Here is a 26870-nt window from a genome sequence, read left to right on the forward strand (position 1 = left end):
TGTGGAGAGAGTGAGGGCTGAATACAGAGAGCATTCTGAGTAGAGCAGGGTAATATTGGAAGGCCATGAAATGCTAGAGGAAGTGGTGAGTTTTAAGGGACTGAAGGAAGGTCTGGGTAATAAGGGAAAAGGATACCAGATGTGGCTGGCAAGGTAGTCAGAGACCACATAACAGAACCTCTTAGAAGATTTTATCCTAAGAGCAGTGAAGTGTGTTGAAGGATTTTTACCATGGCAGATGTATAATTGGATTTGTGTTTTAATAATTTCACTAAAGTGTCTGCCTGCAATGCGCGAGACCTGGGTTCAGTTTCTGGGTCGGGAAGATCCCCTGGAGGAGGAAATGGCAACCCACTCCAGCACTCTGGCCTGGAAAATCCCATGGACGGAGGAGCCTGATAGGCTACAGTCCATGGGGTCGCAAAGAGTCGCACATGACTGAGCGACTTCACTTTCACTTTCAGTTTCACTCTGGCTGCTATAAAGACTGATTTTAGAAGCAGCAAGAATGTATGTGGGAAGACAGTAGGAAGGATCTTACTCATAAGTGTATCAGGTAAGAGATTTGATACTTTGGAACAGGGTTATGGTAGAATAGCAAATAGATTTAGGAAAATTTTAGGAGGTAAAATCATTAGGACTTGGTTTGAATTTAGGGTAGAGGATAGAGGGAAAAAGAAGGTGTTAAGGATGCCTTTGGGTTTCTGGCTTAGATGAAGTAACCAGATGGGTAAAAGTACCAGGCACTGAGAGAGCTAAGGAACTGGAGGAAGACCAGCTTTGTTGGAGGCAAATCGTGAGTTGAGGTTTGATCATATAGACTTTGAGAATACCTCAAGATAGCCCTGTGTAGGTTTTAAAGGAGACATTTGGATTATATGAATCTGGAGTTCAGAGGAGAGAAGCAAGATAGAGATATAAATAGTGAAGTATAACAATGGCAAATAGTTAACTGAAATCATGAGTTCAGATAAGATAGACCAAGGACAAGCAGTACTTAGTGAGAAAAAAGGGACTTAGTAATGGGCCTGAGGATCTCCCACTTTTAAAGGTGAAATATGGGAGGAGATGTTGTAAAAAGTGGCAGAGAAGGAATGGTGAGAGATGGATGAGGAAAAGGGAGCGAAATCTTTTGTGGAATCTCAGGCTAAAGAAAGAGAGGTTTTTGTTTTGGTTTGATTTTGAACCAAACCAAAGACAGCAATTGATGAAATCAGAGAAGTTTAAAGAGATATTCTTTGCTAAAACAAACAAAAAGCAAGATAATAAACATCTCGGAAACAAATGGAAAAGAAGCACAAAGAAGTGGGCAGAGCATTTGATAAAACTGGCTGAAAGATGGGCTTCTCTGGGCAAAGTGACACTAAATGAGCATAAAAGCTGAGACAGGGCTCTCCCTATAACAAAAGGAGGCTGAAAAAAGATATCTTAGGGACACCAGTCATCTGTAAGGATAATTTTAAAAGGGAAAATCTTAAAAGCTCATAGAGAGAAAGGAAATATTCCCTATAAATTAGACTGACAGCAGACTTCTCATCAGCAACAGTAGATTCAAGAAGAAATGTATCTTCAAAGTGCTGTTAACTGTTAACATACAATTCTGTTTCTGGTAAACATTCAGTAAAGAGTGAGGGTGAAAGAAAGACAATTTTAAGTACCTGAAGACTGAAGGCTTACTGCTTCTAACTATACTGAATGTGGTAGATAAAGAATTGATCCCAAAAGGAAGATGTGGGATATAGCAGCAAGTTATAGCAGAGTGTATGAAAGTGATAAAACCTTAGTGAATTTGGCTCACTACTGACAAACCAAACAGCACACAAAAACTAATTTATCCATAAATGTAAAACAGATCACCACTGTTGTTCAAAGTGGCCCAGAGCTGGCTAGAACTGCCACCAGTCTGTGGTAAGCCAAGTATAAAATAGTGAATGTTTTTAAACTTCTGTAGCCATTTGACATTATTGTGCCTTTTTATTGTATTTTATTAAAGTATCAGCTCACAGTGGATTGGAGGAAAAGTAACCGACCCTTCTCCACAGAGACTGTGAGGACTCTGTTTGCTCCAGACAACAGTGATAAGGGGAGGGAGGCTGTTGGAAGAGTAGGACTCATTGATTTGTTCGGGAGGAGGCTAGAGATAGTAAACAAGTTTAAAATTTCTTATAATAGCTTGTGGTTAAGTGTGCATGGTAAAAATGTCAAGATACCTACTAAATACTAGAAACAATGTAGATTTTTAATTGGCAGAGGGAAAAAAGGGAATATAAGGAGTAGCAAACTCTGTCAACTTGATAGGAGCCAGAAAAGGAAAACAAAAAAGAAAACAGATAGGAAACAGAAGCATGTGGTACAGTGACAGGAGTAAGTCCAAATACACTTGTAGTCACAGTCACTGAATATGGATAGAATATCTGTGGCTGAAATATTTCATGAAGGATTAAAATATTCTAAGTCAGCAAGGCTTTAAGAATGTATGTTCTGTATGGAAGATAAAAGGTTACTTGTGAAGCTATCACAAGGAAGCATGTTTTAAAGCAACTTTTAAAATAGTGACTAAAGTTTTTGTTGACCAGTTCTTCAGCATTCCTGGTTTTTTACGTTATCTGTAACCAGAAACATATCTGATGATTATGTTGCTGTTAATTCTTCCTCTGTCCATGTTAAAGTATCTTCAGCCACCATGGTCTAAAGTTCAGTTCAGTTCAGTTCAGTTCAGTTCAGTCGCTCAATCATGTCTGACTGTTCGCGACCCCATGAACCATAGCACGCCAGGCCTCCCTGTCCATCACCAACTGCCGGAGTCCACCCAAACCCATGTCCGTTGTGTCGGTGATGCCATCCAAACATCTCATCCTCTGTCATCCCTTTCTCCTCCTGCCCTCAATCTTTCCCAACATCAGGGTCTTTTCCAATGAGTCAGGTCTCCGCATCAGGTGGCCAAAGTATTGGAGTTTCAGCTTCAACATCAGTCCCTCCAATGAACATCCAGGACTGATCTCCTTTAGGATGGACTGGTTGGATCTCCTTGAAGTCCAAGGGACTCTCAAGAGTCTTCTCCAACACCAGAGTTCAGAAAGCATCAATTTTTCAGCACTCAGCCTTTTTCACAGTCCAACTCTCACATCCATACATGACTACTGGAAAAACCATAGCCTTGACTAGACGGACCTTTGTTGGCAAAGTAATGTCTCTGCTTTTGAATATGCTGTCTAACTCTCCTTCCAAGGAGTAAGCGTCTTTTAATTTCATGGCTGTAGTCACCATCTGCAGTGATTTTGGAGCCCAAAAAAAGAAAGCCAGCCACTGTCTCCACTGTTTCCCCATCTATTTCCCATGAAGTGATGGGACCAGATGCCATGATCTTAGTTTTCTGAATGTTGAGCTTTAAGGCAACTTTTTCACTCTCCTCTTTCACTTTCATCAAGAGGCTCTTTAGTTCCTCTTCACTTTCTGCCATAAGGGTGGTGTCCTCTGCATATCTGAGGTTATTGATATTTCTCCCAGCAATCTTGATTCCAGCTTATGCTTCCTCCAGCCCAGCATTTCTCGTGATGTATTCTGCATATAAGTTAAATAAGCAGGGTGACAATATACAGCCTTGATGCACTCCTTTTCCTATTTGGAACCAGTCTGTTGTTCCATGTCCAGTTCTAACTGTTGCTTCCTGACCTGTATATGGGTTTCTCAAGAGGCAGGTCAGGTGGTCTGGTATTCCCATCTCTTTCAGAATTTTCCACAGTTTATTGTGATCCACATAGTCAAAGGCTTTGGCATAGTCAATAAAGCAGAAATAGATGTTTTCCTGGAACTTTCTTGCTTTTTCGATAATCCAGCAGATGTTGGCAATTTGATCTCTGGTTCCTCTGCCTTTTCTAAAACCAGCTTGAACATTAGGAAGTTCATGGTTCACGGATTCCTGAAGCCTGGCTTAGAGGATTTTGAGCATTACTTTACTAGCGTGTGAGATGAGTGCAATTGTGCGGTAGTTTGAGCATTCTTTGGCATTGCCTTTCTTTGGGATTGGAACGAAAACTGACCTTTTTTAGTCCTGTGGCCACTGCTGAGTTTTCCAAATTTGCTGACATACTGAGTGCAGCACTTTCACAGCATCATCTTTTAGAATTTGAAATAACTCAACTGGAATTCCATCACCTCCACTAGCATTGTTCATAGTGATGCCTCCTGAGGCCCACCTGACTTCTCATTCCAGGATCTCCGGCTCTAGGTGAATCTGTGGTCTAAACTTTTCAACCATGGTCTAAAACTTGAAGCTTATTTGCTCAAAATTTTTGCCTTTGTTTATCTGCTTCTCAAAAAGGATTTACTCATTTCTGTTGAGTTGTTAGGAATCTACTAAATGTCTCAGCTTTTTACTGTGTTGGATGAGTATTCATTCTCACTTCCAGGGATGTGTTTGGAAACTATTTAATATATTTGAAAATCTTTGACTAAAATATATACTGTGGGTCTGAATCCTTCATTCAGAAACTTCTGCTGGCATTATGAGGAAGTGACACCTTGTTAATTTTGTGTAGTAAAGTTCCATTTATTTGGCATACAAATTAAACTCTTACATATTGAACAGCAATGCAGACAAAAAATAATTGAATAAATGATAATAAAAATCTGTTTTTAGTTGTAAACTTGATTCATTATTTTCTTCTATCAGTACATATCAAGTACCTACTATATGCCCATTGTTAAACTAAGTACTCTGGGATGCAGAAATGTTAGGTGTAGACTCACCAACATTTATTCTTTTTCCTGAGATAAAGTAGCATTTTTTTCCAGAAGAGCTGCAATTTACAAATAGTTTTTTTTTTTTTGGAAGATTATTTTTGATGTCAGTTGTTTGGATCTTAACACAGTGAGTTATAGCAGAACTATAACTGATTCGAAGAGAACCTTAGGAAGGGGTTGGTGAATCAGGCTAGGTGACCGAGAGAGATGTTTCCCAGGTGGATTTTGCTACTAGGAGGGCAGTTGGAGGAGCATGGGGAATAGAGGCTCCTCCAATAGAGAGGCTGTTGGGCCAGCTCTTGACCCAGTAAGCTGTAAACTTTTCAGATCCCTGTGCAGGAGTTTTACCTTTAATACAGACATGTGAAGTTATCATTATCTGAATTTCTTTTTGCCAACAACTTTTCTTTTCGGAAGAATGCTGACAGCTGCTTGGGTGAATGGACAGTCCTAGTGGTTAAGAATATGGATGTCGGAGTCAGATTGATGTGAGTTGAATTCCAGGCACCACTTCTGCTTACCCATGAGAGAGATTTGGGGCAAACTGAGTCATCTCTGAGTTTGTTTTTTTGTCTGTAAGTGGAGATAACAGTTTCTTCCTCATCATAAATTATTTTGAATATTAAAGGTGACGATGCATATTATGAGCCTGGGACATGAGGAAAGTTCAGTATGGACACCACTACTCAGAGGTCTCTAAACCATATGAAAAGAGGGATCACTCTCTAATACTTACCACTCTGTCAGCAGTTGTGTCCCTTGAACAGTGCCTGGCATGTAGGAGGGGCTCACTTTGTTAACAAATGTCGGTGAATGCTTGCTATATTTAGAACTGTCATAGCAATAATTGAGATGAAAAATCTCAAAGGGACAGTATTTTTCTCTCTTACCCTACCTTATCCCTAGCCTCAACTTTTGGAGTTTTATTTTTATATAACTTATATTGTCATAGTAGCTATTATGTTATTGATAAAGTATAAAAAGCTTTAAATTGTTAAGAATTCTTGTTCTCAGACAAAAAACTGTAGCAGCAATGTCTTCAGAGTCCAGTAGATGGCAATGCATTCTCATTTTAATGGAAAAAAAAAAATTGAAGCCGGAGTAGAATTGAGCAAACTCCAGGAGATAGTGAAGGACAGGGAAGCCTGGCATGCTGCATTCCATGGGGTCATAAGGAATCCGACATGACTGAGTGACTGAATAACAAGGATCCAAATAAAAAGGATCAAATCTTTTTGGAGTAAAATGCTCAGGAGATTGAAATAACAGTTTGGTGATTAATTTCACAAATGCAACCACATGAGTTGATCATCTCAAGTACATAGTCCAACTGAGATTGAAGATTTAGGGACAACAGCAAGTTTCAGAGCCTGTACAAATGGGAATTCCTTATTTTATATTGGTGAAGGCATGATACTTTTGCTAAGTAGAAAACCTGATTTCTAATCCCAGTTTTGTTCTGCTACTGTGTATCCTGGAGCAGATCAATTAACCTCTCTTAGTTTTAGGTTCCTCATTTCAAACTAAAAAAATTCTTGTCAGCTGATTAATGCTGGAGGGAATATTAGATTTATTTAACTCAGTGCTCTTTTCTCATAGACAAAGAAACTGAGGCTTAGAGGGCCCCTTGAACTTGACATGGAGAGTAGCTTCATGCTTTAGGTGGTAACTTAGACATAGCTATAATAATATCAAATGTAATATAAAAAATCATCAGTTTCATAGCACTGTAAATTATTTTGCTCTGTTCTGTACGGAAGGCAGAGTGACTACTATTGGAAGTTTTAGTAGTAGTAGCAGCTGCAGGCATCTAGCAACTAACAGTAACTATTTGGGGAATAAATAAAAGATCAGGAAATCAGGATGAGTTAGTGGCAGGACCAGGATCAGAACATAGATCTGTGTCTTTCTAGATATGCTCTTCATTATACCATGTCACCTGTGTAAAAGTGATGAATAGATTTTCTTCTTTTAAGTGCATTTTGAGGTTTCTTCCATCCTTTCATTTGTGTGATTAAATGCTGTTAAAGATACTGTCTTTAACTTATAACAACTCAGGTGGGCAAAGTATTAGTATTTTTGTTTTCAAACTGAAGATGCTGAAACTTTGAAAAGAGATTTTTGTCTAGTTAACTTTATAGAACTGAGAAATTAAAAAGATGGCTGTTTCCTCTTGCGGGTCAAATTCATGGATGCTAACTTGTTTCCAAAGCACGTCCCACATGGTACTCAAGCGGAACATTCAGAAGTGGAGATTAAGTGTGTCAAGTACTGCCTGTATTTTAACAACAGAGAAAGGGATATGGTATAATTTCTACCCAGATCTCTCAGTACGTCATCAAGTGAAGGTTGGAGGATCACAAAAAATAGCTCATTCTTATACATATTTTATTCAGTTTTCCTTGAAGAGCTCTGTCCCCACCCTGCCCCCTCAAGCAGATTATGAAATACAGGAAACAGACCAGGCAGATCTTAAGGGGCTGTTTCTAATTAATAACTGCTAGCTTTGTTAATAAAACCTCTAGGTATCTGAGCTCAGTTTAAGTCCAGGGTAAAATCTTGTTTCTGAATTATTTGAGCTGGTGTGGTATCCTAAAAACAGTATTACTCAGGTGAATATGAACTTTTGAAAATTATCATTGCTAGTTTTTGTTTATTGAGTACCTACTGTATGTCAGACATTATACTATTTACTTTTCATATTTTATTTAATCTGTATAACAGCTCCATGAGGTAGTTATCATCATTCTATAGATACAGTATCCTAGAAGGAAACGTTCAACTACTAATCCAGGATTACTTTAGTTCAGTTGCTCAGTTGTGTCCGACTCTTTGCAACCCCATGGACTGCAGCACGCCAGGCCTCTGTTCATCACCAACTCCTGGAGTTTACCCAAACTCATGTCCATTAAGTCGGTGATGCCATCCAACCATCTCATCCTCTGTTGTCCCCTTCTCCTCCTGCCTTCAATCTTTCCCAGCATCAGGGTCTTTTCCAATGAGTCAGTTCTTTGCATCAGGTGACCAAAGTATTGGAGTTTCAGCTTCAGCATCAGTCCTTCCAGTGAACACCCAGGACTGATCTCCTTTAGGATGGACTGGTTGGATCTCCTTGCAGTCCAAGGGACTCTCAAGAGTCTTCTCCAACACCACAGTTCAAAAGCATCAGTTCTTTGGCGCTCAGCTTTCTTTATAGTCCAACTCTCACATCCTTACATGACTACTGGAAAAACCATAGCCTTGACTTAGTAAGTAGCAGAACAATGATTGAAACCAGGTCTGATTTATTCAAAAGCCTCTTGACAACTATGCTATGTGGTATCTCTAGATTTCTTCCTACTTCACAGAGCATGTCAAAGTACCACGCCACTTTCTTTACATTTACCTAGAGATATCTACTATGTGCATTGTTTGGATCAAATGAGGGTACATACATAAGTGCTCTGAATGGTATAAAGTATGTTATTGTACAGACTTTGGGTATGTATCGTTGTAGAGTGGGCATGCAGTGCCCAAGAGGCCATCAACCCACCAAAGTCCACAAAATTTCCACGTTAGTCTGTTTGGCTTTCCTCTGAGTCTCTCTCCTTACCCCCGCCCCCTCTTCTTTTGGATCAGATTAGCTTCTGACAGATGTTTGGAAAATCATCTCATCCTGTAATTCATATTTATAAATCCTGCTGCTGCAGTGTGGTCCCCATTCTCTCTCTTCATTGAAGCCAGAGAATAATCTGGGAAAATGCCACGTTTCCTGTTAGGAATTTGGAGGATCTTGTCTCCTTAGCACAATTTTTGAGCTTTTCAGAATTTTAATAGTGGAATATTCAAAGCCAAGCACGGCTCTCCATATAGATGTTTTAGTTTCTTAGAAAGTAAACAGAAACAGAGCTCCAGACTCATCCTCACTAGGGGGTTCAGAGAGTTGAAAACTTTGTTTAAATTTTGTAAACTCATCTTTATTATTCTTGTAGTGAGGGCATTCTTGACTTTTTTTTTTTTTTTTTAAACTTTTCCCTCTGGGGGTCAGTTTCCATTTAAATTGTTTCTCTAGAAAGCTGGGAACGCTTTCTTGGACTTTTTCGCCTAGTTAGCATGATATCACTGTTGCCTTCTCTTCCCTCTAACTTCTCTGTCCTCACAATTACAGTAACTGTTTGTATGTCCTTCCTCCTGTTAGAGTGTAATCTTCCTTAGGGCTGAGGTTGTCTCTTCCTCATTGTTTTAGTCTCAGGATTTAGTGTAGACTTGGCTTAGAAGATGTTTTTCTTGAGTGAATGAGGTCCACTAGGAGCACATGGGTTCTGTCTCTGTTCTGTAGGACACTTTTCTCTTAAAGGATGGCTGCTTCAGCAGGGTCACTGTCAACCCTCTTTTTACAGAGTTGTGTTGGTGACATTTAATCCATTTCATATTTGGAGTGTGTGACTATGATTGTGATCATTTTTTGAGGGTAGTTTAAAACCCTGAAGTGTGAACCTTCAGTTCACACTTGTGAAGAAGAACCTCTTCATCCCTATTGACTTGAATTAAGAAAAAGAAAGAATTCAGTTTCAGGATCTGTATACCTTTGCTTAATAGCATTATTCTTATTTTCATTGCTTCTGTTTTGAAGGAGAAGAAAACATATGCTGTCTCAAACCTCAGACCATATCTGGGGGAATCTGCATATTCAGCTGAGGTTCAGGGTCAGGAAGCAGTCTCACTTTCCCTCCTTAGCAGCTCAGCATCTGGGCTTCGTCAGAGCTCAGTGGCAGTGAGTGTCTGAGGTTTGAAGGTGCTTGACAGAGATACATGCACATTTTTCTCAGTTTAAACCTTAGTGACACTTAAAAGTGTGTTAGTATCCAAACTGACATACACACATAGGAACACAGGCTTTCTTTTGATTCTTCAGGTAGCCATTTTAGGAGTTGTACAAATTGTTGTTGTTCAGTCACTCAGCCGTGTCCAACTCTTTGCGACCCCATGGACTGCAGCACACCAGGCTTCCCTGTCCTTGTACAAATAAATACTAAATTTTGAAAAAGTATGCTCACTGTATCTGAAAATGTGCTCAAGTAGTAGAATGAGCCACAGGTTGTTTTTTTTTCTCCATTGTCCATTATGATTCCTTATTCTCCCTAAGGAAATAGAAGAGGGACTATTTGCAGAGCTCGCTTAACAGTTTTAAGCATAATGTATATAGTCTACTGGGGCTTCCCTGGTGGTGCAGTGGTAAAGTGCGCCTGCCAACACAGAAGGCATGGCTTTGATCCCTGGGTCAGGAAACTCCCCTGCAGTGGGAAATGACAACCCACTCCAGTATTCTTGCGTGGAGAATCCCATGGACAGAGGAGCCTGGTGGGCTGCAGTCCATGGGGTCACAAAGAGTCGGACATGACTGAGTGACTGAACACACATACACACATACCCACATATAGTCTACTATCAGTCCCATGGGGCAGGATTTTGCTGGGGCCTTTAAGGTATTGTCCTCAGGCTTCCACTCAGACCTTTTGTCTTCTCATCAACACATTGTGTCTGGGTGATTCAGATCTCTCCCAAGTCTGCTTCTCCAGTCAGTGCTTCCATATATCTAGACTTGAGTCAGATTGCTTGAGTGTTTCAGAGACTCATTGGTGTTCAATCGCTAAGTCACGTGTGACTCTTTGAGAGCCCATGGACTGTAGCACGCCAGGCCGCCAGGCTTCCCTGTCCTTCACTGTCTCCCGGAGTTGGCTCAGACTCAGGTCTGTTGAGTCGGTGATGCCGCCCAGCCATCTGAGAGACACTTCCTCCCTGCAGCTCCTACACTGAGCTCAGTCTCCCCTCCCTTATTGTATTCCCTGGTTCAGCGCGTGGTACTGTTGTCCGTGCATTTTCTCAAGTCAGAGCAGGGAGTCATCCTAAACGCTCCCTTCTTTTTCTGAGTTACTTTTTTGAATCACTGCTTGAGATACCTGCTAAACATTTGTTTCTTTCTTGGTTCTTGACATTGGAGCCAGATTTATCTTTCTAAAATGTTCATCATGTCTCTCTTATTCAGGTCATTTCAGAGTAATTAATGGACTTGTAAGGTCTTACAATGATCTAATTCTTGCTTTTGAAGCACCTCACCCATAACAGTTTCTTAAAAAGCTAAAATTTATCCATTTCAGGTTTAGAGCTTAGACCTCATTTCCATAGAATGGTTTCTGTGACATAGCCCTAAGTTTAGTTTGGACACCCCTCTATGTACTCTCATAGAACCTTGCTTTTCATTTTTCTTGTCGTGGTACTTAACTAGTTATATTCTGATTACCCATTTGCTCAACTCTCTTTCTTACTAGACTGTGCACTGTGTAGGAGCAGGGACAGTGTCTATAAAAGAATTATCCCTAGTGCTTAGCACGGTGTTGGGCATGTAGTAATAATTCAGTAAACATTTGTTGAATGAGTGAATGAATGTTGTAGCAGCAGATCATTTAAAACTCTGCTGGGATATACTGCTTCATTGTCATCAGTTGCATAGCATGTTGTTCAAAATTCTCGTTCATCTGTGTTTAAATAGTTTCTGACCACTTCTTCATAGACATCTTCCGTTTGCAAATTATTATATTTTCAATGGATCTCTTTCATTTTCTCTCCAGGTTTGCTCTTCCTTCCAGGTTTTTTTTTTTTTTTTTTTTTGCATTTTTATTAACTATTTTTTTCCATTTATCGAGGTCTCAAATTTTGCAGTTAGCCTTGATTGATTTCTTTTATCCATTCAATTCATTCAGCTCCTGGACTCTTTTGAGTCCTTCTATGAAATCACTCATTTTTGGCTGCTTTTCCCTATCCAATTGCCATGATCCAAGCTCAGCTTGGCACCTTCATAAGGCAGGATTACTGCAGTAGTTTCCTGGCGAGCCTGTGGCTCTGGTCTCTTTGTATCCACTTTGTCTGATTCACCACTGCCTGATTAATCTTATTCCTAAAGCATACTTTCATTTTTTTTTTATTCCTTTGCTTTAAAGGTTGTATGGAGTTACTTCTGGTCTGCTAGATGTGGCCAAATCTCTGACCTAATTTCCTTTTCTCCATCAGCCTACTTTCAGTCAGTGGTATAGTACTTTTGGGTATATCTCTGCTTTTATCTTTACTTCTTTTCTCTGTCTGTCTCCTTTATTCTTCAGAATTTGAGTTCTCGTTCCCTCTAGTACATGTGGATTTCTAAAATAGCCTCCTAACGGGTGTTTGGGCTTTCTGCTTCCTCTAGTTTGTCGTGTGTGTCATTACCAGAGTAACCTTCCTAAAATGCAGCTTTGATCATTGTCCTACACTGTCGGAAACTTTTCATGAGTCCTTTATGAAGGTTGTCTCACTTTTTAGTATGACGTTCAAGGCTTTCTGTGTCCGGGCCTCTCAACCTTGTCACACAGCTGTATCTCCCACTATTTTCCCCTCTGGTGTTCCAAGTAATTTTGACATCATTGGAGCTGAACAAATTGGACCACTGTTTAATTTTCTCTGAATACAGCTTATGTTTTCCCACTGCCATGCTTCAGCTAAAGGTGTTCAGTCTGTGTGGGACTTTCACTGCCATTCAGCTTTCTGTACTTGTTAATCTATCCCAAGTATTGCTACCCCTGCAGCCTTTGATGTTTCTGCTTCTACTAGGTGGAATCTTTACCATATTGGAACTCCTATAGCTTTTCTTTTTAACCTTTCTTACAAGCAGTTTTACTTCACTTGGAACCTTAAGCTGGGTTATATACTTTATTAGGTTGTATACTTTTATAAGGATGATAGAAATTGCCTGGCATCTTGTATGTATTAGATATTCAGTAAACACTGAAATGAATATGTATATGTGTATATTGTTGTTTACTTCTTCATAAACAGTCATCCTGTCCACAGGATTATTTTAGAAGAACTTTTATAGTTTTAATAAAGGATTGTCTTTGATTGTTTTAGTAACTGACAACTCTCAAAACGTACAGTAACACATTTTAAAAGTCGACTTATTCAGTGACCTAGTACATGGATAAGCAAATTACAGTCCCCACATGTTTTTATGTGGCCTTCGAGCCAAGAATGGTTTTTGCATTTGTTAAGAATTTGAAGGCAAAAACAAAGGAAAGTATGCAATGGAGATGGTGTGGTTTGCAAAGCCTTAAATATTTACAATCTGGCCGCCGACTGAGAAAGTTTGTAGATCACTGATCTAGAAACACACCTGATCATCTGCCTGGAATTACTTTTGGACTTTGGGTATGTGAAATTATCTGTTTCCTTGAGCAGTTTAATAGGCACTCACCCAGACTGGTGCCTATTCTGTTTGTTTCTTTGAAAAAGAATTGTTAGGCCTGGCTTCAGGAGAATTTTGAGTGACATGTAAATCTCCTTGGGGCTCTTGGGCACTTGGCATTATCTCACACAGATAACCAGATACAAATGAGCCGTTTCTTTCCATTATGATCCTTCATCAGAGGTCTCTCGGGATTGCACATCTGGTGACGTTAGATGTCATTCAGAGCAAGGCTCTTAGCATATTTCAAGAATGTTAATTGCTGAGTTGTGGCTGAAGCAGAAGGGTTTAATAATGTCCTTGAGTTGCCTTAAATATACATGGACCCAGAATTTGAGAACTGGAAAAGGTCTTAGAGATCAAGTAGAGCATGGTCATTAAGAACACAAGCTGTGGAGCCAGACTGTATGGCTCTTCCACTTAATCCTCCCTGTGTCTCAGTTTCCTTACCTTTAAAGTGGGGATAAGAATAGTACCTGTTTCACAGCGTCTCGTATTATGTATGTTTACCTTTAATGTTGATATCAAAACATTCATTTAACATGAAAAACAACACTGCCTGGAATACTGTGAATGCTCACACATGTTACTTTTGTGCTTGGCTATTATTGTTCATTGTTTATATTAGTAGTAGTCTCATCTCATTTTATTGTTAAAGAAACTAAAACCTAGAGGATTTAAATGGTTTTCTTCACTTCCATGACAGGCAGAGTGGATTAAGACCTAGAGTTCTTGCTATAATGTGTTGCTTTTAGTTGTATGTGAGTGTGGATAAGTTTTTAGCAGAAAAGATGTTTGGCAGCTTTTTGCATAAAATAAAAACAGCTAAGTGGAGTGTCACCAATCATTTCTCCTGAGAATCTTAAGTTTATTTCTGGTATCTTTTTGTAGCTCATTTATAGGATTATCTCCTGTCTCTGTCTTTCCTCTTCAGCTGCCCTCATGATATGTAGATTATTTCACAGCCAACTCCCTCTCCTTTTAGTTGGGTTGAAATTTATATAACATGAATTTATGCTTTTTTTGTTGTTGTTTTTTGGCCTCATTGCACAGCTTGTGGAATCTTAGTTTCCCCACCAGGGATCAAACCCAGGCCCCAGCAGTGAAAGCGCTGAGTCATAACCACTGGACCACCAGTGAATTCCCTAAGCATTTTGAAGTGTGTGATTCAGTGGCATTGGGAATGTTCACAATGTTGTGCAAACACTATCTCCATCAAGTTGCATAACATTTTTATCACAGCAAAAGAAAATGCCATTAAGCGTTCACTCTCCATTTGGTGTTCCCCAGCCCCCAGCAACTACCAGCTTGCTTTTCTCTCTGCTGCTGCTAAGTCACTTCAGTCGTGTCCAACTCTGTGCGATCCCATAGATGACAGCCCACCAGGCTCCACCGTCCCTGGGATTCTCCAGTCAAGAACACTGGAGTGGGTTGCCATTTCCTTCTCTAATGCATGAAAGTGAAAAGTGAAAGTGAAGTTGCTCAGTCGTGTCCGACTCTTAGCGACCCCATGGACTGCAGCCTACCAGGCTCCTCTGTCCATGGGATTTTCCAGGCAAGAGTGCTATAGTGGGGTGCCATTGCTTTTCTCTCTATGGTTTCACTTATTCTGAGTATTGAATATAAATGGAATCATACAATACATAACCTTTTATGTCTGGCTGCTTAGTGGTTTTGAGGTGCATCCAAATGTAGCATGTGTCAGTGCGTCTCTTTTTGGCTGAGTGATGTCCCATTGTATGAATAGACCATATTTAGTTTATCTGTTCATCCACTGATGGATGTTTGGATTGTTTCTACCTTTTGGTTGTTGTGAATAGTGCTGGTGTGTACAAGAATTTGTTTTCAGTTCTTTTGGTTTTATACCTTGGAGTGGAATTGTTAGATGATACAGTAATTCTATGCTTCACTTTTTGAGGAATTGCCAAACTTTTTTCCATAGCTGCTGACCACTTTATGTTCCCAACAGCAGTATACTAGGGTTGCCAGTTTCTCCATATCTTTACCAACATTATTTTTTGTTTTTTTTTCCAAATTTTAAATTTTGTTTATTTATTTATTTATTTATTATAAAATATTAAGTGGAATCTTATTGTGATTTTGGATTACATTTCCCTAATGACTAGTGATACTGGGCTTCTTTTCATGTGCTTGTTGGCTGTTTGTATATCTTTTCTGGAAAAGTGTCTCTTTGAGTCCTTTGCCCAGTTTATAATTGGGCTGTCTTTTTGTTGTTGGGTTGTCAGACTTCTTTATGTATTCTGGATATTAGCCCTTTATCAGATACATGATTTGAAATTCTCCCTTTTTTTTGGATTTTTTTTTTTTTACTTTCTTTATAGTGTTCTTTGTTGCACAGAAGTTTAATTTTGATGAAGTCCAATTTATCTATTATTTCTTTTGCTGCTTATGCTTTTGGTGTCATATCTAAGAATCCATTGGTAAATCGAGGTTTTGCAGATAACCTCTGAGGTTATATAGTGTTCATCCACTGATTGGTGTTTGAATTGTTTCTACCTTTTGGCTGTTGTGAATAGTGCTGCTGTGAACATTTATGTACAAGAATTTGTTTTCAGTTCTTCCGGTTTTATATCTTGGAGTGGAATTGCTAGATGATATAGTAATTCTATGCTTCACTTTTTGAGAAATTGCTAAACTGTTTTCCATAGCTGCTGACCACTTTGTGTTCCCAACAGCAGTATACTAGGGTTGGCAACCATTAGGTGCCCTAATGGTTTTATTGTCTTATGTCTTTGATCCTAGTTGCAATTTTTGTATACGGTGTTAGGAATGGGTCCAACTTTATTCTTCTGCATGTGGCGATTTAGTTGTTTCAGCATCATTGTTGAAATGACTGTTCTTTCTCAGTCCTGACACCTTTGTTTAAAATCAGTTGACTATAGATAGGTGAATTTATTTCTGTATTCTTGGTTCTATTTCATTGATGTATATGTCTGTCATTATGCCAGTACAACGCTGTTTTGATTAGTATTGCTTTGTAGCAAATATTGAATTGGGAAATATGAATCCGTCAACTTGATATGTTGTGTTGACTTGATTTTCATTTATCAAACCACCTTTACATACCTTGGGTAAATACCACTTGCTCCTGGTGTATAAATCTTTTTCTAAAAAATTATTTTAATTGTGAAATATAAATAATATAAAATTCACTATCTTAACCATTTTAAGGACGTTCACCTTGTTTTAGAGCTGTCACTACTGTCCCTCTCCAGAACTCCTTCTGTCTCCTGAAACTGAAGCTCTATCTACCCTTTAAGTGGTAACTCCCCATCTCCCTCCTCCTCAAGTCTCTGGCGCTCACCCTTCTGCTTTCTGTTACTATGAATTTGACTGCTCTTGGTACCTTATATAAGTGGAGCCACACCATATTTGTCCTTTTGTCACTAGCTTGTTTTACTTAACATAATGTCTTTAAGAGTCATGTGTGTTGCAGCATGTGTCAGAATTTCTTTCCTTTTTAAGGATAACTAGTATTCCATTATATGAATACACCACATTTTATTTGTTAATCTGTTGATGAACACTTGGGTTACTTCCACCCTTCGACTACTGTGAATAATGCTCCTATGAACATGGGTGTACAAATTTCTCTTTCTTTGAGTTTTTGCTTTCAGTTCTTTTGGGTATATTCCCAGAAGTAGAATTGCTAGACCAGATTAGCTTTGCTAATACATTTGACTCTTGAATAACATGTGTTTGAACTAGACAGGGCTAGTTATATGTGGGTTTCTTTTTTTTCCAATAAGTCTGAACCACAGTGCTACATAATGTACAGCTGGTCAAATCCATGGACGCAGAACAATGCGTATGGAACTGTGGATACAGAGAACTGACTGTAAAGTTATATGTGGATTTTTAACCATGTAGGGGTCATTGCCCCCACCCCCTCTTTGTTCAAGGGCATTTTGTTAAGGATTCTTTTTCTATAATGTGTATATATATGTTATGTATTATATATATAAGGGATATTGGTCTATAATTTTCTTGTGATGTTATTATCTGGCTTGGGATCAGGGTAATACCGGTCTCATAGAGTGAGTTAAGAAGTATTTCCTCCTCTTTCATTTTTTGGAAGACTTTGAGAAGGATTGGTGTTATTTTTTCTTTAAATGATTGGTAGATTTTGCCAAATTATGCAGTTCTGGGCTTTTCTTTGCTAGGAGTTTTATGATTACTGATTTAACTTCTTTAGTTTTGTTGTAACTTTGTTAAATTAACATTTGTTGAGTGGAGCACAGAATACCACAAGAGAAACTGAAATAAAGATGTTTGTTACTCATAGATTCTGGAGGAATTATAGAGAAGGCTTTGAAGTGGCCACATGGGGAGGTCAAGGCAGAGTGCAGGCAGAGAAATGGAGGATCTGGGACACATGCCTTTATTAGAGTCTGTGTGTAGAGTGCTTTGGGGTTCCTGAGCTTGGGCTGGGTTGTTCAGTTCAAACCAAAAGAGCAGGGTTTTGGTAAGCTCCATGGGGATTTTTATCTAAGGGGCATGTGGAGCATACAGGTCCTGGGAAGCAGGGGAGACTGTTGATCACAAGTATTAACAGAATCTACATTTGCTTGTAACTCTGCAGCCTGCAGTCTAGGGCATGCGTTTCCCTGAAGAGGGGTCTAGTGTTGGTGTAAGGGCCCTAAAGGCTGCTTGGCCAAACAGAATGGCTGCCAAGGTGGTGGTGCCATGGAGTAGACTAGCTAAACTCTTTGACATCTTGTAGATCTGTCCAGATTTTCTGTTTTTTTCCTGAATTGCTTTTGGGCGTTTCTGTTTTTCTAGGAATTTGCATTTTATCTAGGCTCCCTGATTTGTTGGCATACAGTTGTTCATCAGTTCAGTAGCTCAGTCATGTTCGACTCTTTGCAACCCCCTGGACTGCAGCACACCAGGCTTCCCAACTCCAACTCCAGGGGCTTGATCAAACTCATGTCCATCGAGTCGGTGATGTGTTGGTGATGCCATCCAACCATCTCATCCTCTGTCCCCTTCTTGACCTGTCTTCAATCTTTCCCAGCATCAGGGTCTTTTCCAGTGCGTCAGTTCTTCATATCAGGTGGCCAAAGTATTGGAGTTTCAGCTTCAGCATCAGTCCTTCCAATGAATATTCAGGACTTATTTCCTTTAGGATGGACTGGTTGGATCTCCTTGCAGTCCAAGGGACTCTCAAGAGTCTTCACCAACACCACAGTTCAAAAGCATCGATTCTTTAGTGCTCAGCTTTCTTTATAGTCCAACACTCACATCCATACATGACTACTGGAAAAACCATAGCTTTGACTAGACGGACCATTGTTGACAAAGTAATGTTTGTCTACATTGATCATAGCTTTTCTTCGAAGGAGCAAGTGCCTTTTCATGGCTGCAGTCACCATCTGCAGTGATTTTGGAGCCCAAGAAAATAATTTCTCACTGTTTCCATTGTTCCCCATCTATCTGCTATGAAGTGATGGGACCTGATGCCATGATCTTAGTTTTCTGAATGTTGAGTTTTAAGCCAACCTTTTCACTCTCCTCTTTCACTTTCATCAAGAGGCTCTTATAGTATTTTTCTATAATTAATATTTCCTGTCTTTATAAGATTAATGGTAATGTTCCTCACTTTCATTCCTGATTTTAGTGATTGGAGTGTTCTCTCCTCTTTTCTTGGTTGGGCTGGCTTATTGTTTGTCAGTTTTATTGGCCCTTTTCAGAGAACTAAGTTAGTTTTATTGATTTTTCTCTGTTGTTTTTTATTCTATATTTCATGGAAAGGGTTAGTTGCTCAGTCGTGTCCGACTCTGTGACCCTATGGACTGTAGCCCTCCAAGCTCCTCTGTCCATGGAATTTTCCAGGCAAGAATACTGGAGTGGGCTGCCATTCTCTTCTCCAGGGGATCTTCCCGACCCAGGGATTGAATCTGGATCTTCGTGCTGCAGACAGGTTCTTTACCATCTGAGCCACCAGGATCTCTGCCCTGATCTTCATTATTTGCTTCCTTCTTACTTTGGGTTTAGATTTTCTTTTTATTGTTCCTTAAGGTGGAAGATTACATTACTGATTCAAACTCTCTCTCCTTTTTCTTCTTTTTAATGTATATATTTACAGCTGCACTTTTCACTCTGAGCACTTTTTCACTGTATCCTATGTTTTGATATGTTGTATTTTTATACAGTGTAGCATTTAATAATTTACCTTATGATTTGTTCTTTGACCCACTGGCCATTTAAGAGTATGATGTTTACTTTGTAGTTTGTGAATTTTCCAAATTTCCTTTTGTTACTGATTTTTAGTTTTATTCCATTGTGATCAGAAGAGATATTTTGTGTGATTTCAGTGTTTAGAAATCTATTGAGATTTTTTTGGTGACAACATATGGTCTATCCTAGAGAATATTCTTTGTGCATTTGAAGATACTTGTATGGTTGTTGTTGAGTGGAGCATGCTATGTACACCTGTTAGGTCTAGTTGATTTGTAGTATTGCTGATGTTTTTTGTTTCCTTTTCTCTTTTTTATGGTTGTGCTATCCATTGTTAAAAGTGGGATGTTGACTTCTGCTATTTCTCATTTTAGTTTTTGTAGTTTTGACTTCATATGTTTTGTTATATGTTAAGTCTATATATGTTTATAATCATTTATATTTTCTTGATCCTTTTAAAACTGCATAATGTCTGTTTTGGTCACTTGTTTTGTTTTAATGTCTGTTTGTCTGATATTAGTTTACACATGCCAGCTCTCTTATGGTTATTACTTACATAGACTATCTTTCCATCCTTCCATTTTCAACCTATTTGTGTTTTTGATTCTAAAGTGCATCTCTTGTAGATAGCATATTGTGGATCATTAAAAAGAAAATCCATTTTGCCAATCTCTGCCTTTTGATTGTAGTGCTATTTATTAACACTAACTACAGGTGGACGGACTTCTGCCATTCTTTGATTTGTTTTCTTATTTCTTTTTGTTGCTCATTTCTTCCATTACTACCTTCTTTTGTATTAGTTATTTTCTCATGTAACATTTGAGTCCTTTCTCATTTCTTTCACTATGCATCTTTTAGTTATTTTCTTAGTGGCTGCCCCAAGGATTATTGTTAACATCTTAATTTTTAAGTTTAGCTAAAGTTAATATTAGTTTTAGTGTTATATAAAACTTTTCTTCTCTATGGGCTCTGTTCCCCCATTTTTATCATCACATTACATCTTTATTATTGTGTCCCCATAAAGGTAGATTTATAGTGATTGCTTCATTTATTTGCTAATTGATTGATATTAAATACTAAACCACTCTTGCATTCTTAAAATAAATTCAGTCAAAATGAAGTTTTGTTGTTTTATCCTTATAATGTATTTCTGGTTCAACTTTCTAATGTTTTGCTAAGGATTTTTGTGTCTGTAATCGTGAGGATATTGACTTATAATTGTGTGTGTGTGTGTGTGTGTGTATGAGAGAGAGAGAGAGAAGGTTTAGTGTCAGTAATGTGGTCGGAAATTGTCCCTTTCTATTCTGTTTCAGGAGTTTGTACTAAATTGATGATATTTCTTAAACACTTGATATAATTCAGTGAAGCAACCTGGACCAAGACTATTTTTGTGGAAAGATTTTTCAATTACTTATTCACTTAAAAATGGTTATAGAGTTATTACTCAGCTATTATTCATCAGTTTTGGCATGTTGTAGTTTTTCAAGGAATTTGTCTAATTAATCTAAGTTCTCAAATTTGTTAGCATGAAGTTCTTCATAATATTCTCCTAATAAACTTTTAATATCTGCAGCAATGTAATTTTTAGAAAATGCTTATATTAACATTATAGAAAGCATTTATACAGTGCTTATACATACCTTTGATTTTACCAATATTAGTTCTTTTAATTCCCATGACAATTTGTGAGGTAGATAGTATTATCATCTCCGTGTTAGAAACCAAAGTTAAACTGAAAGAAGTTAGGTGCCTTGCTCAAGCTTACAGAACTGGTGTGTTAAGGGTTTAAATTGTAATCCAGGTGGTCTGGGTCCAGAGTCCTTTTTTCTTAACTACTATTTACTTTGCTTTTCTGAAATGCCAGATAGCTGTTCTGTTCTTCTTAAGGAATTGTGCTGTGTTAGCTGTAGAAACCATCCTTGCTGCCAACACCTTAACACTACTGAGTGGAAATATTTGTTTCAGGTATTCCTAATTAAAACTTGGAATGCCTTTTCTCCCATAAATACATTACATATGTTGGCTAGGCATACTTGAAATATTATTGTTAATACTCTTCTTCAGCCACATAATATGTTAAAAAGACTTCTGGGGTTTCACTGGGAAGTTCACCAAAATTTATAATGTGAAACATTGTTTCTGTGGGAAAATATTAGAAGAAATTTATTTTAAATTCACTTGCCTAAAATGTTAAACTTCAATTATGTAAAGTATTTCTTGATTTTTTTCTAATTTCTTAATGATTTGAACCTACTGAGTACTATTAAATCATAATTAAAAAAAGACAAACATCATGTTAATTTGGACATGTATTTTGTTTTACTTTGATTAATTTGTTGATCAATATCTTTTAGGGTTATTCAAATGCCCAGAAGAATATTCTTCTTCAGGTGGATCAGAACTGTGTTCGCAATTCTTATGATGTCTTCTCCTTGCTGCGGTAAGAAACGTCTTAGAGTCTTCTTGCATTTTCTAAAGAATCTTCCTCATTCTGAGTTTGTGACATTTCAGTGTGAGGAAACGTATGGGAGCTTTAGAAGCTGTTACTCAGACTTAGCATTTTTTAGTGAGAGGTTCATAAATTTTGTAGCTACAGTTATTTAAGTTTATCTCTTTTACAAAGCCTTTCAAATGCCATTTTTTTCTTGTGGACAGTGGGAGAGAATGATTGGAAGCTTAGTGATCTTAAAGTAGGGACATAAGCTGTTTCCAGTCTTCTGCACTATAAAGAGCAGAAACCAGAGGTATAAAATTTAGACTTATCAAAATTTTAACAATGATGCCATTACCTAGAAAAGCTGTCCAATAGCCCTAGACATAGCTTAGAGTTTTGACCTGCTGTAAAAGAATCATGTTTGGCAAGTCAAAGAGCTTTGCGTGAAGCTCATGTGCTCAAAGGCTTAACTGCCTCAGCTCTGTATTTTCCTAATGTCTGGGCTTAATTTTGTAAGATTTTTAAATTTGGTTTTAATTTTCAGTGTGGTAGATCATCAGGGACATTTTCCCAGGAGGCAGGCTACCAAAATAAATGCAGTTTAAAATAAAGTTAACAGTGACACTCAACCTATGTTCACCCTACTCAGACAGATGGTTCATTGAAACTCGATTTTGGCAGTCTTTTCCTAATGTTTATATAACACATCATAAATTTCAGACCATTAGACATCCTTTATATATCTGCTGGAGGAAGAGTCCAGAAAGATGATTGGACCCTTGTCCAATTGGATGGTTGTTTATTTTGTAAACATTATTAAATGAGCCTTTCCTTTGCAAATCTTGAATCTTGTTATACAGAATGATAGAGAGTTTGGTCACGTGGACTATATAAATTGCTCTTAGGAGACAATGATTTCAACTGAAGTAACCACACACATTTGATGTCTTTTCAGTTTTACCTAAGAGATACTTTGACTTCTTAGGATATGTACCAGAATGGACAGAATTTAGTAATTGAATGGTAGAGGTAGAAAACAAGTTGTGTCAAAATATATAACTCTTATTTTTGAGCCTATGCAGTTTGGATTACATTGAATTTTAAGTATTGAAAAGAGGGAGGCACAGAAATAGTTTGAATTGTGAGTAAGCCACTAATATTTCTTGGCCTATTTTCCTCAGTAAAACGAGAGTTATAGATACTATTATGTTTAAAGATATTTTTGAAGTGTGAGATTTTATTATGTTATTAGAGAAATCAGTAAAGTTAAAAGCAAAAGGAATACAGAGTCAGTGAGAAGAAGAGAATTTGGGAAAGGTAGTATCATAGAATCTAAGAAAATAGAGATTTAAGGGGTATTGAAGGCCCTGGTGGCTTTAGAGGGTAAAGCGTCTGCCTGCAGTGTGGGAGACCAGGGTTCAATCCCTGGGTTGAGAAGATCCCCTGGAAAAGGAAATGGCAACCCACTGCAGTACTCTAGCCTGGAAAATCCCATGGACAGAGGAGCCTGGTAGGCTACAGTCCATGGGGTCTCAAAGAGTCAGACACGACTGAGCAACTTCACTTTCCTTTCCTGAAGGCTCTGTACAGTAATGATCCAGGAGAGTAAGAGCTGAAGAGAGACTGTGGAATCTTGGGAATCAACTTGTAGAGTGGAGAATGTGTTGACTGACTTGCCTGTGACTTTAATTATCCTTGATTTATCCTAATTCATTTAACCTCTTTGATGTTCTAAAACATAGAAGCAGTGGTACCACAATTTGTTTAATTTAGAAGCGTTTTCACATCTATTACCTTTTTCTCCTAGAAGTTTTCTGTGTTCCCACATCAGGGATCAGCTTTTGTCTTCCATGTAGAAGCTGAGGCCAAGGGGCAGTCAGTTACTTATCAGTACTTAGCTGAGGGGACACACCCAAGTAAGAGCCAGACTGGAGATTGGTATGAAAGTTTTCTGGCAAACAAAATTTGCAAACCCTTTTCACGCTCTGACTTATTCTAGACTGGTGGTTATTGGGTGCATGTAATATAGTGATCGGAGAAGGCAATGGCACCCCACTCCAGTACTCTTGCCTGGAAAATCCCGTGGATGGAGGAGCCTGGTAGGCTGCAGTCCATGGGGTCACTGGGAGTCGGACACGACTGAGCGACTTCACTTTCACTTTTCACTTTCATGCATTGGAGAAGGAAATGGCAACCCACTCCAGTGTTCTTGCCTGGAGAATCCCAGGGACTGGGGAGCCTGGTGGGCTGCCGTCTCTGGGGTCACACAGAGTTGGACACAACTGAAGCGACTTAGCAGCAGCAGCAGCATAATGATGGAGAAGATTTCTGAAAGTCATAGAGCCATCCATAAATGCAAAATCATAAAATTAGTTTGGTAGTTGCTCAGTTAATTAACACTGATCGTGCAATGAAATGTCTCTGGGGAGTTTCACTTCTGGAGTGCCCTCTAAATTCCTTAGGTGTGTCAGCAGTTTGAATAACCTTGTTAATAATTGCCTGCTCAACATCTTTATGTAAATCATTTGTAGCTGGTAACACAGATATACTTTTTTCTGAACCAAATCTAATGTCTGTTTATTAAGTAAATTGGCTGAACCCAGAAAGTTACTCTGGAGTTAGAAACTTTAAATTGTACTTGTCAATGTTAATGAGTAAGATGGAACTTTCTTTGCTAATTCACACAGTTCAGAGTAATCGTCATGTATCTGCTCGATTAAAAGTTCTTTTCCCACTGTTCTTAACCATGAGATATATATAAAGTGATTGCAGAGAAAGTCAGTGTGGTGCTAATCAGTTTTGTTCATTGTTTCCCCTCCTTTACTCAGGCAACATTGTTCCTGGATGGAGTAATTTTTAAAAATATACCTTTTCCTTTCCTGATGATTTTTTTTTTAATTATTACTTCTTGATCTATGATTTTATGGGAAAATATATAGTGTCTGGATTTTTAAATATGATTTACTCCACAAAATTTTCAGTACTGTTTGGAGTCGGGGTTAGAACCCATGTCTCCTGTTAGTAACGCTCACTGTGTTTTTGTGTTGGTAGCTACTATGAATTGATAATGTCCCACCTTTTATTTGTAAATGTCATACAAAAAAATAGGAAATCTTGATTAAGTAAAGGCTGCTTTTGGAGCATCTATGACCCATTATATCCCCTTCTGATGGATGTGTTGTACCACATTTTGTAGGAAAACAATGACCTGAGGTTTTACTCTTCTGCCAACAGTTAGGAATTTAGACTAATTCCAGTGTTACCAAAGAAAGAGCAGCTCTTTCCAAATTTACATTCAGTATGGTATCTGATTTCTGCTTCGTAACCCTTGGAAATCCCTGGATTAAGCATTAGTTTTCATGTAAGCAGACGTTTAATTAGGAGACCCTTCACTTATTGTCACATTTCATACTCTAGGATGTTCACCACAAGGTGTCAATGTTGCTCTTTAACTGGCATTTGAAATTTCCTTTATTTTACAGTTTTGAAGTGAGAAAAGTAGACTTATGAATTATAAGTGAGCCTTTAATTTAGAAGTTAACTTTCCTTCTCTTTATTATTATTCCTTCTAGGTTAATGAGTCTGTAAACAGCTTTCTCTTTCGGGATCTGTTGATTCTTAAAATGTTTTATTTCTTGTTTACTGTGTTGGTGATGGGGAGTTGTTGAAAGATTGCCTGGAGAGGAGTGGTGTACTCAGGAGTGTGCATTTGATTCTAACCATGATGATAGTGTGGAAGAGCCCTGAGGGGCAAGACTGGAAGCAAGCAGATGGCTGTAATCCTACCTGTCCTCTGGAATTGAAAGATTATTGTTAGTGTTTAAAAACGTTCTTGTTTTGTTTTGTTTTCCCTTTCATACTTTCTCAGAAAGGTAACTGTTGTATTGAACTAAGCGAGACTAATTGTTTTCTCTGAGTATAGTTTTCTTGTTTTTTCTTTCTCTTTTGACATGTCCTCCTTTTACCAGTTTAATAAATGGGGGTATGGTGCACAAACCATGGGCTTTGGTCCTTCATCTAGGTTCCAGTCCTAAACTGGAACATGGGCAAGTTTCTTAACTTTGGTATGCCTCAAACTGTTCTTGTAAAATGGGGGAAATATTGGTCTCATAGACATATTATGAGAATTAAAGCAGATAAAATAGATTAAAAGGTCATAGGACAGTTACTGGCACATAGTAGACATGCAATAAACAATAGTCTTCATTTCCCCCTTGACTCTTCCACCTTGAAATTAGCTTTCTTCTCTATGCTGGTGTTCCCTTTATATATTACTGCTAGGTTTTACAATTTTTGGCATAATTTCCCTTTCTGTACTTGGCTTTCTAATGCTTACCACCTCTGTTTTCAGAATTACTTTTGTTAATCCTCTAACAATCATGATAAAAATTGTTTAACATGTGCATGTCTTATCTCCCTGGTGGCACTGAAAACTACTTGAAGGGAGGGGTTGTTTCATGGGGCTGTGTTTTCTCCTCTCCATCTTACTGACATTATGTTGGAGTTACTGTGGATTTTGTTGTGATCCCAGAGCCCTTGGTCCTGTGGATCCTGCATTACTCTTTCTCCCTAAGGACTCTTTTTCATTACCACAACTTCAACCACCACAGCCACATGTTAATAGCTCTCAAAACTATGTCTCTGGTTCCAAGTTTTCTTTGGGATTTCTGCTCTGTAGTTTCCAGGGACGAGTAGACTTTCATGTTGTATAGGAACCTCAACCGTAACATGTCTGGCTTAATCTACATACGTTGGCTTGATCTTTCTCTTCCTTTTGTTTTCCCTCGTTTCTCTAATAGTATCATCAGCACTTGAGGCACGCTAGTGAGCATACCCTTATTTGTTCTTGCCTCTGTTTTCCTGGACTATTTCCTGACCTCTGATCTTCCTACTTTCAGTTTTCCTTTCATGCAATTAATAGATATTATTTTTAAAAATCATTTACTTGTTTATGGCTGGGCTGGGTCTTTGTTGTTGTGCAGGCTTTCTCTAGTTGCGGTGATCAGGAGCTACTCTTCGTTGGGGCATACGGGCTTCTCTTAGTGGTGGCTTGTCTTGTTGTGGAGCACAGGCTCTAGGCACACAGGCTCAGTAACTATCACAAGGGCTTAGCTGCTCCACGGCATGCAGGATCTTCCAGGATCAGGGATCAAACCTATGTCCCCCGTGTTGGCAGGTGGATTCATAACCACTGGACCACCAGGAAAGTCCTAAGAGGTTTATTTATTGAGCATTTCCTTT

At 38.5% G+C, this 26870-nt stretch overlaps 1 protein-coding gene across 2 annotated transcripts in view; it reads left to right on the plus strand.

Moving 5' to 3' along the window:
- The window catches only part of UVRAG (UV radiation resistance associated), a 324313-nt gene that overhangs the window by 65524 nt on the left and 231919 nt on the right, over positions 1–26870 (plus strand). For both annotated transcript variants that reach the window (XM_068988472.1, XM_068988473.1), the window contains exon 6: positions 21550–21635. In XM_068988472.1, the coding sequence (XP_068844573.1) occupies positions 21550–21635 (86 nt within the window). The remainder of the gene's footprint in view (positions 1–21549; positions 21636–26870) is intronic.

This window comes from Capricornis sumatraensis, chromosome 16 (genome assembly GCF_032405125.1).
Source record: "Capricornis sumatraensis isolate serow.1 chromosome 16, serow.2, whole genome shotgun sequence".
Lineage (NCBI taxonomy): Eukaryota > Metazoa > Chordata > Mammalia > Artiodactyla > Bovidae > Capricornis > Capricornis sumatraensis.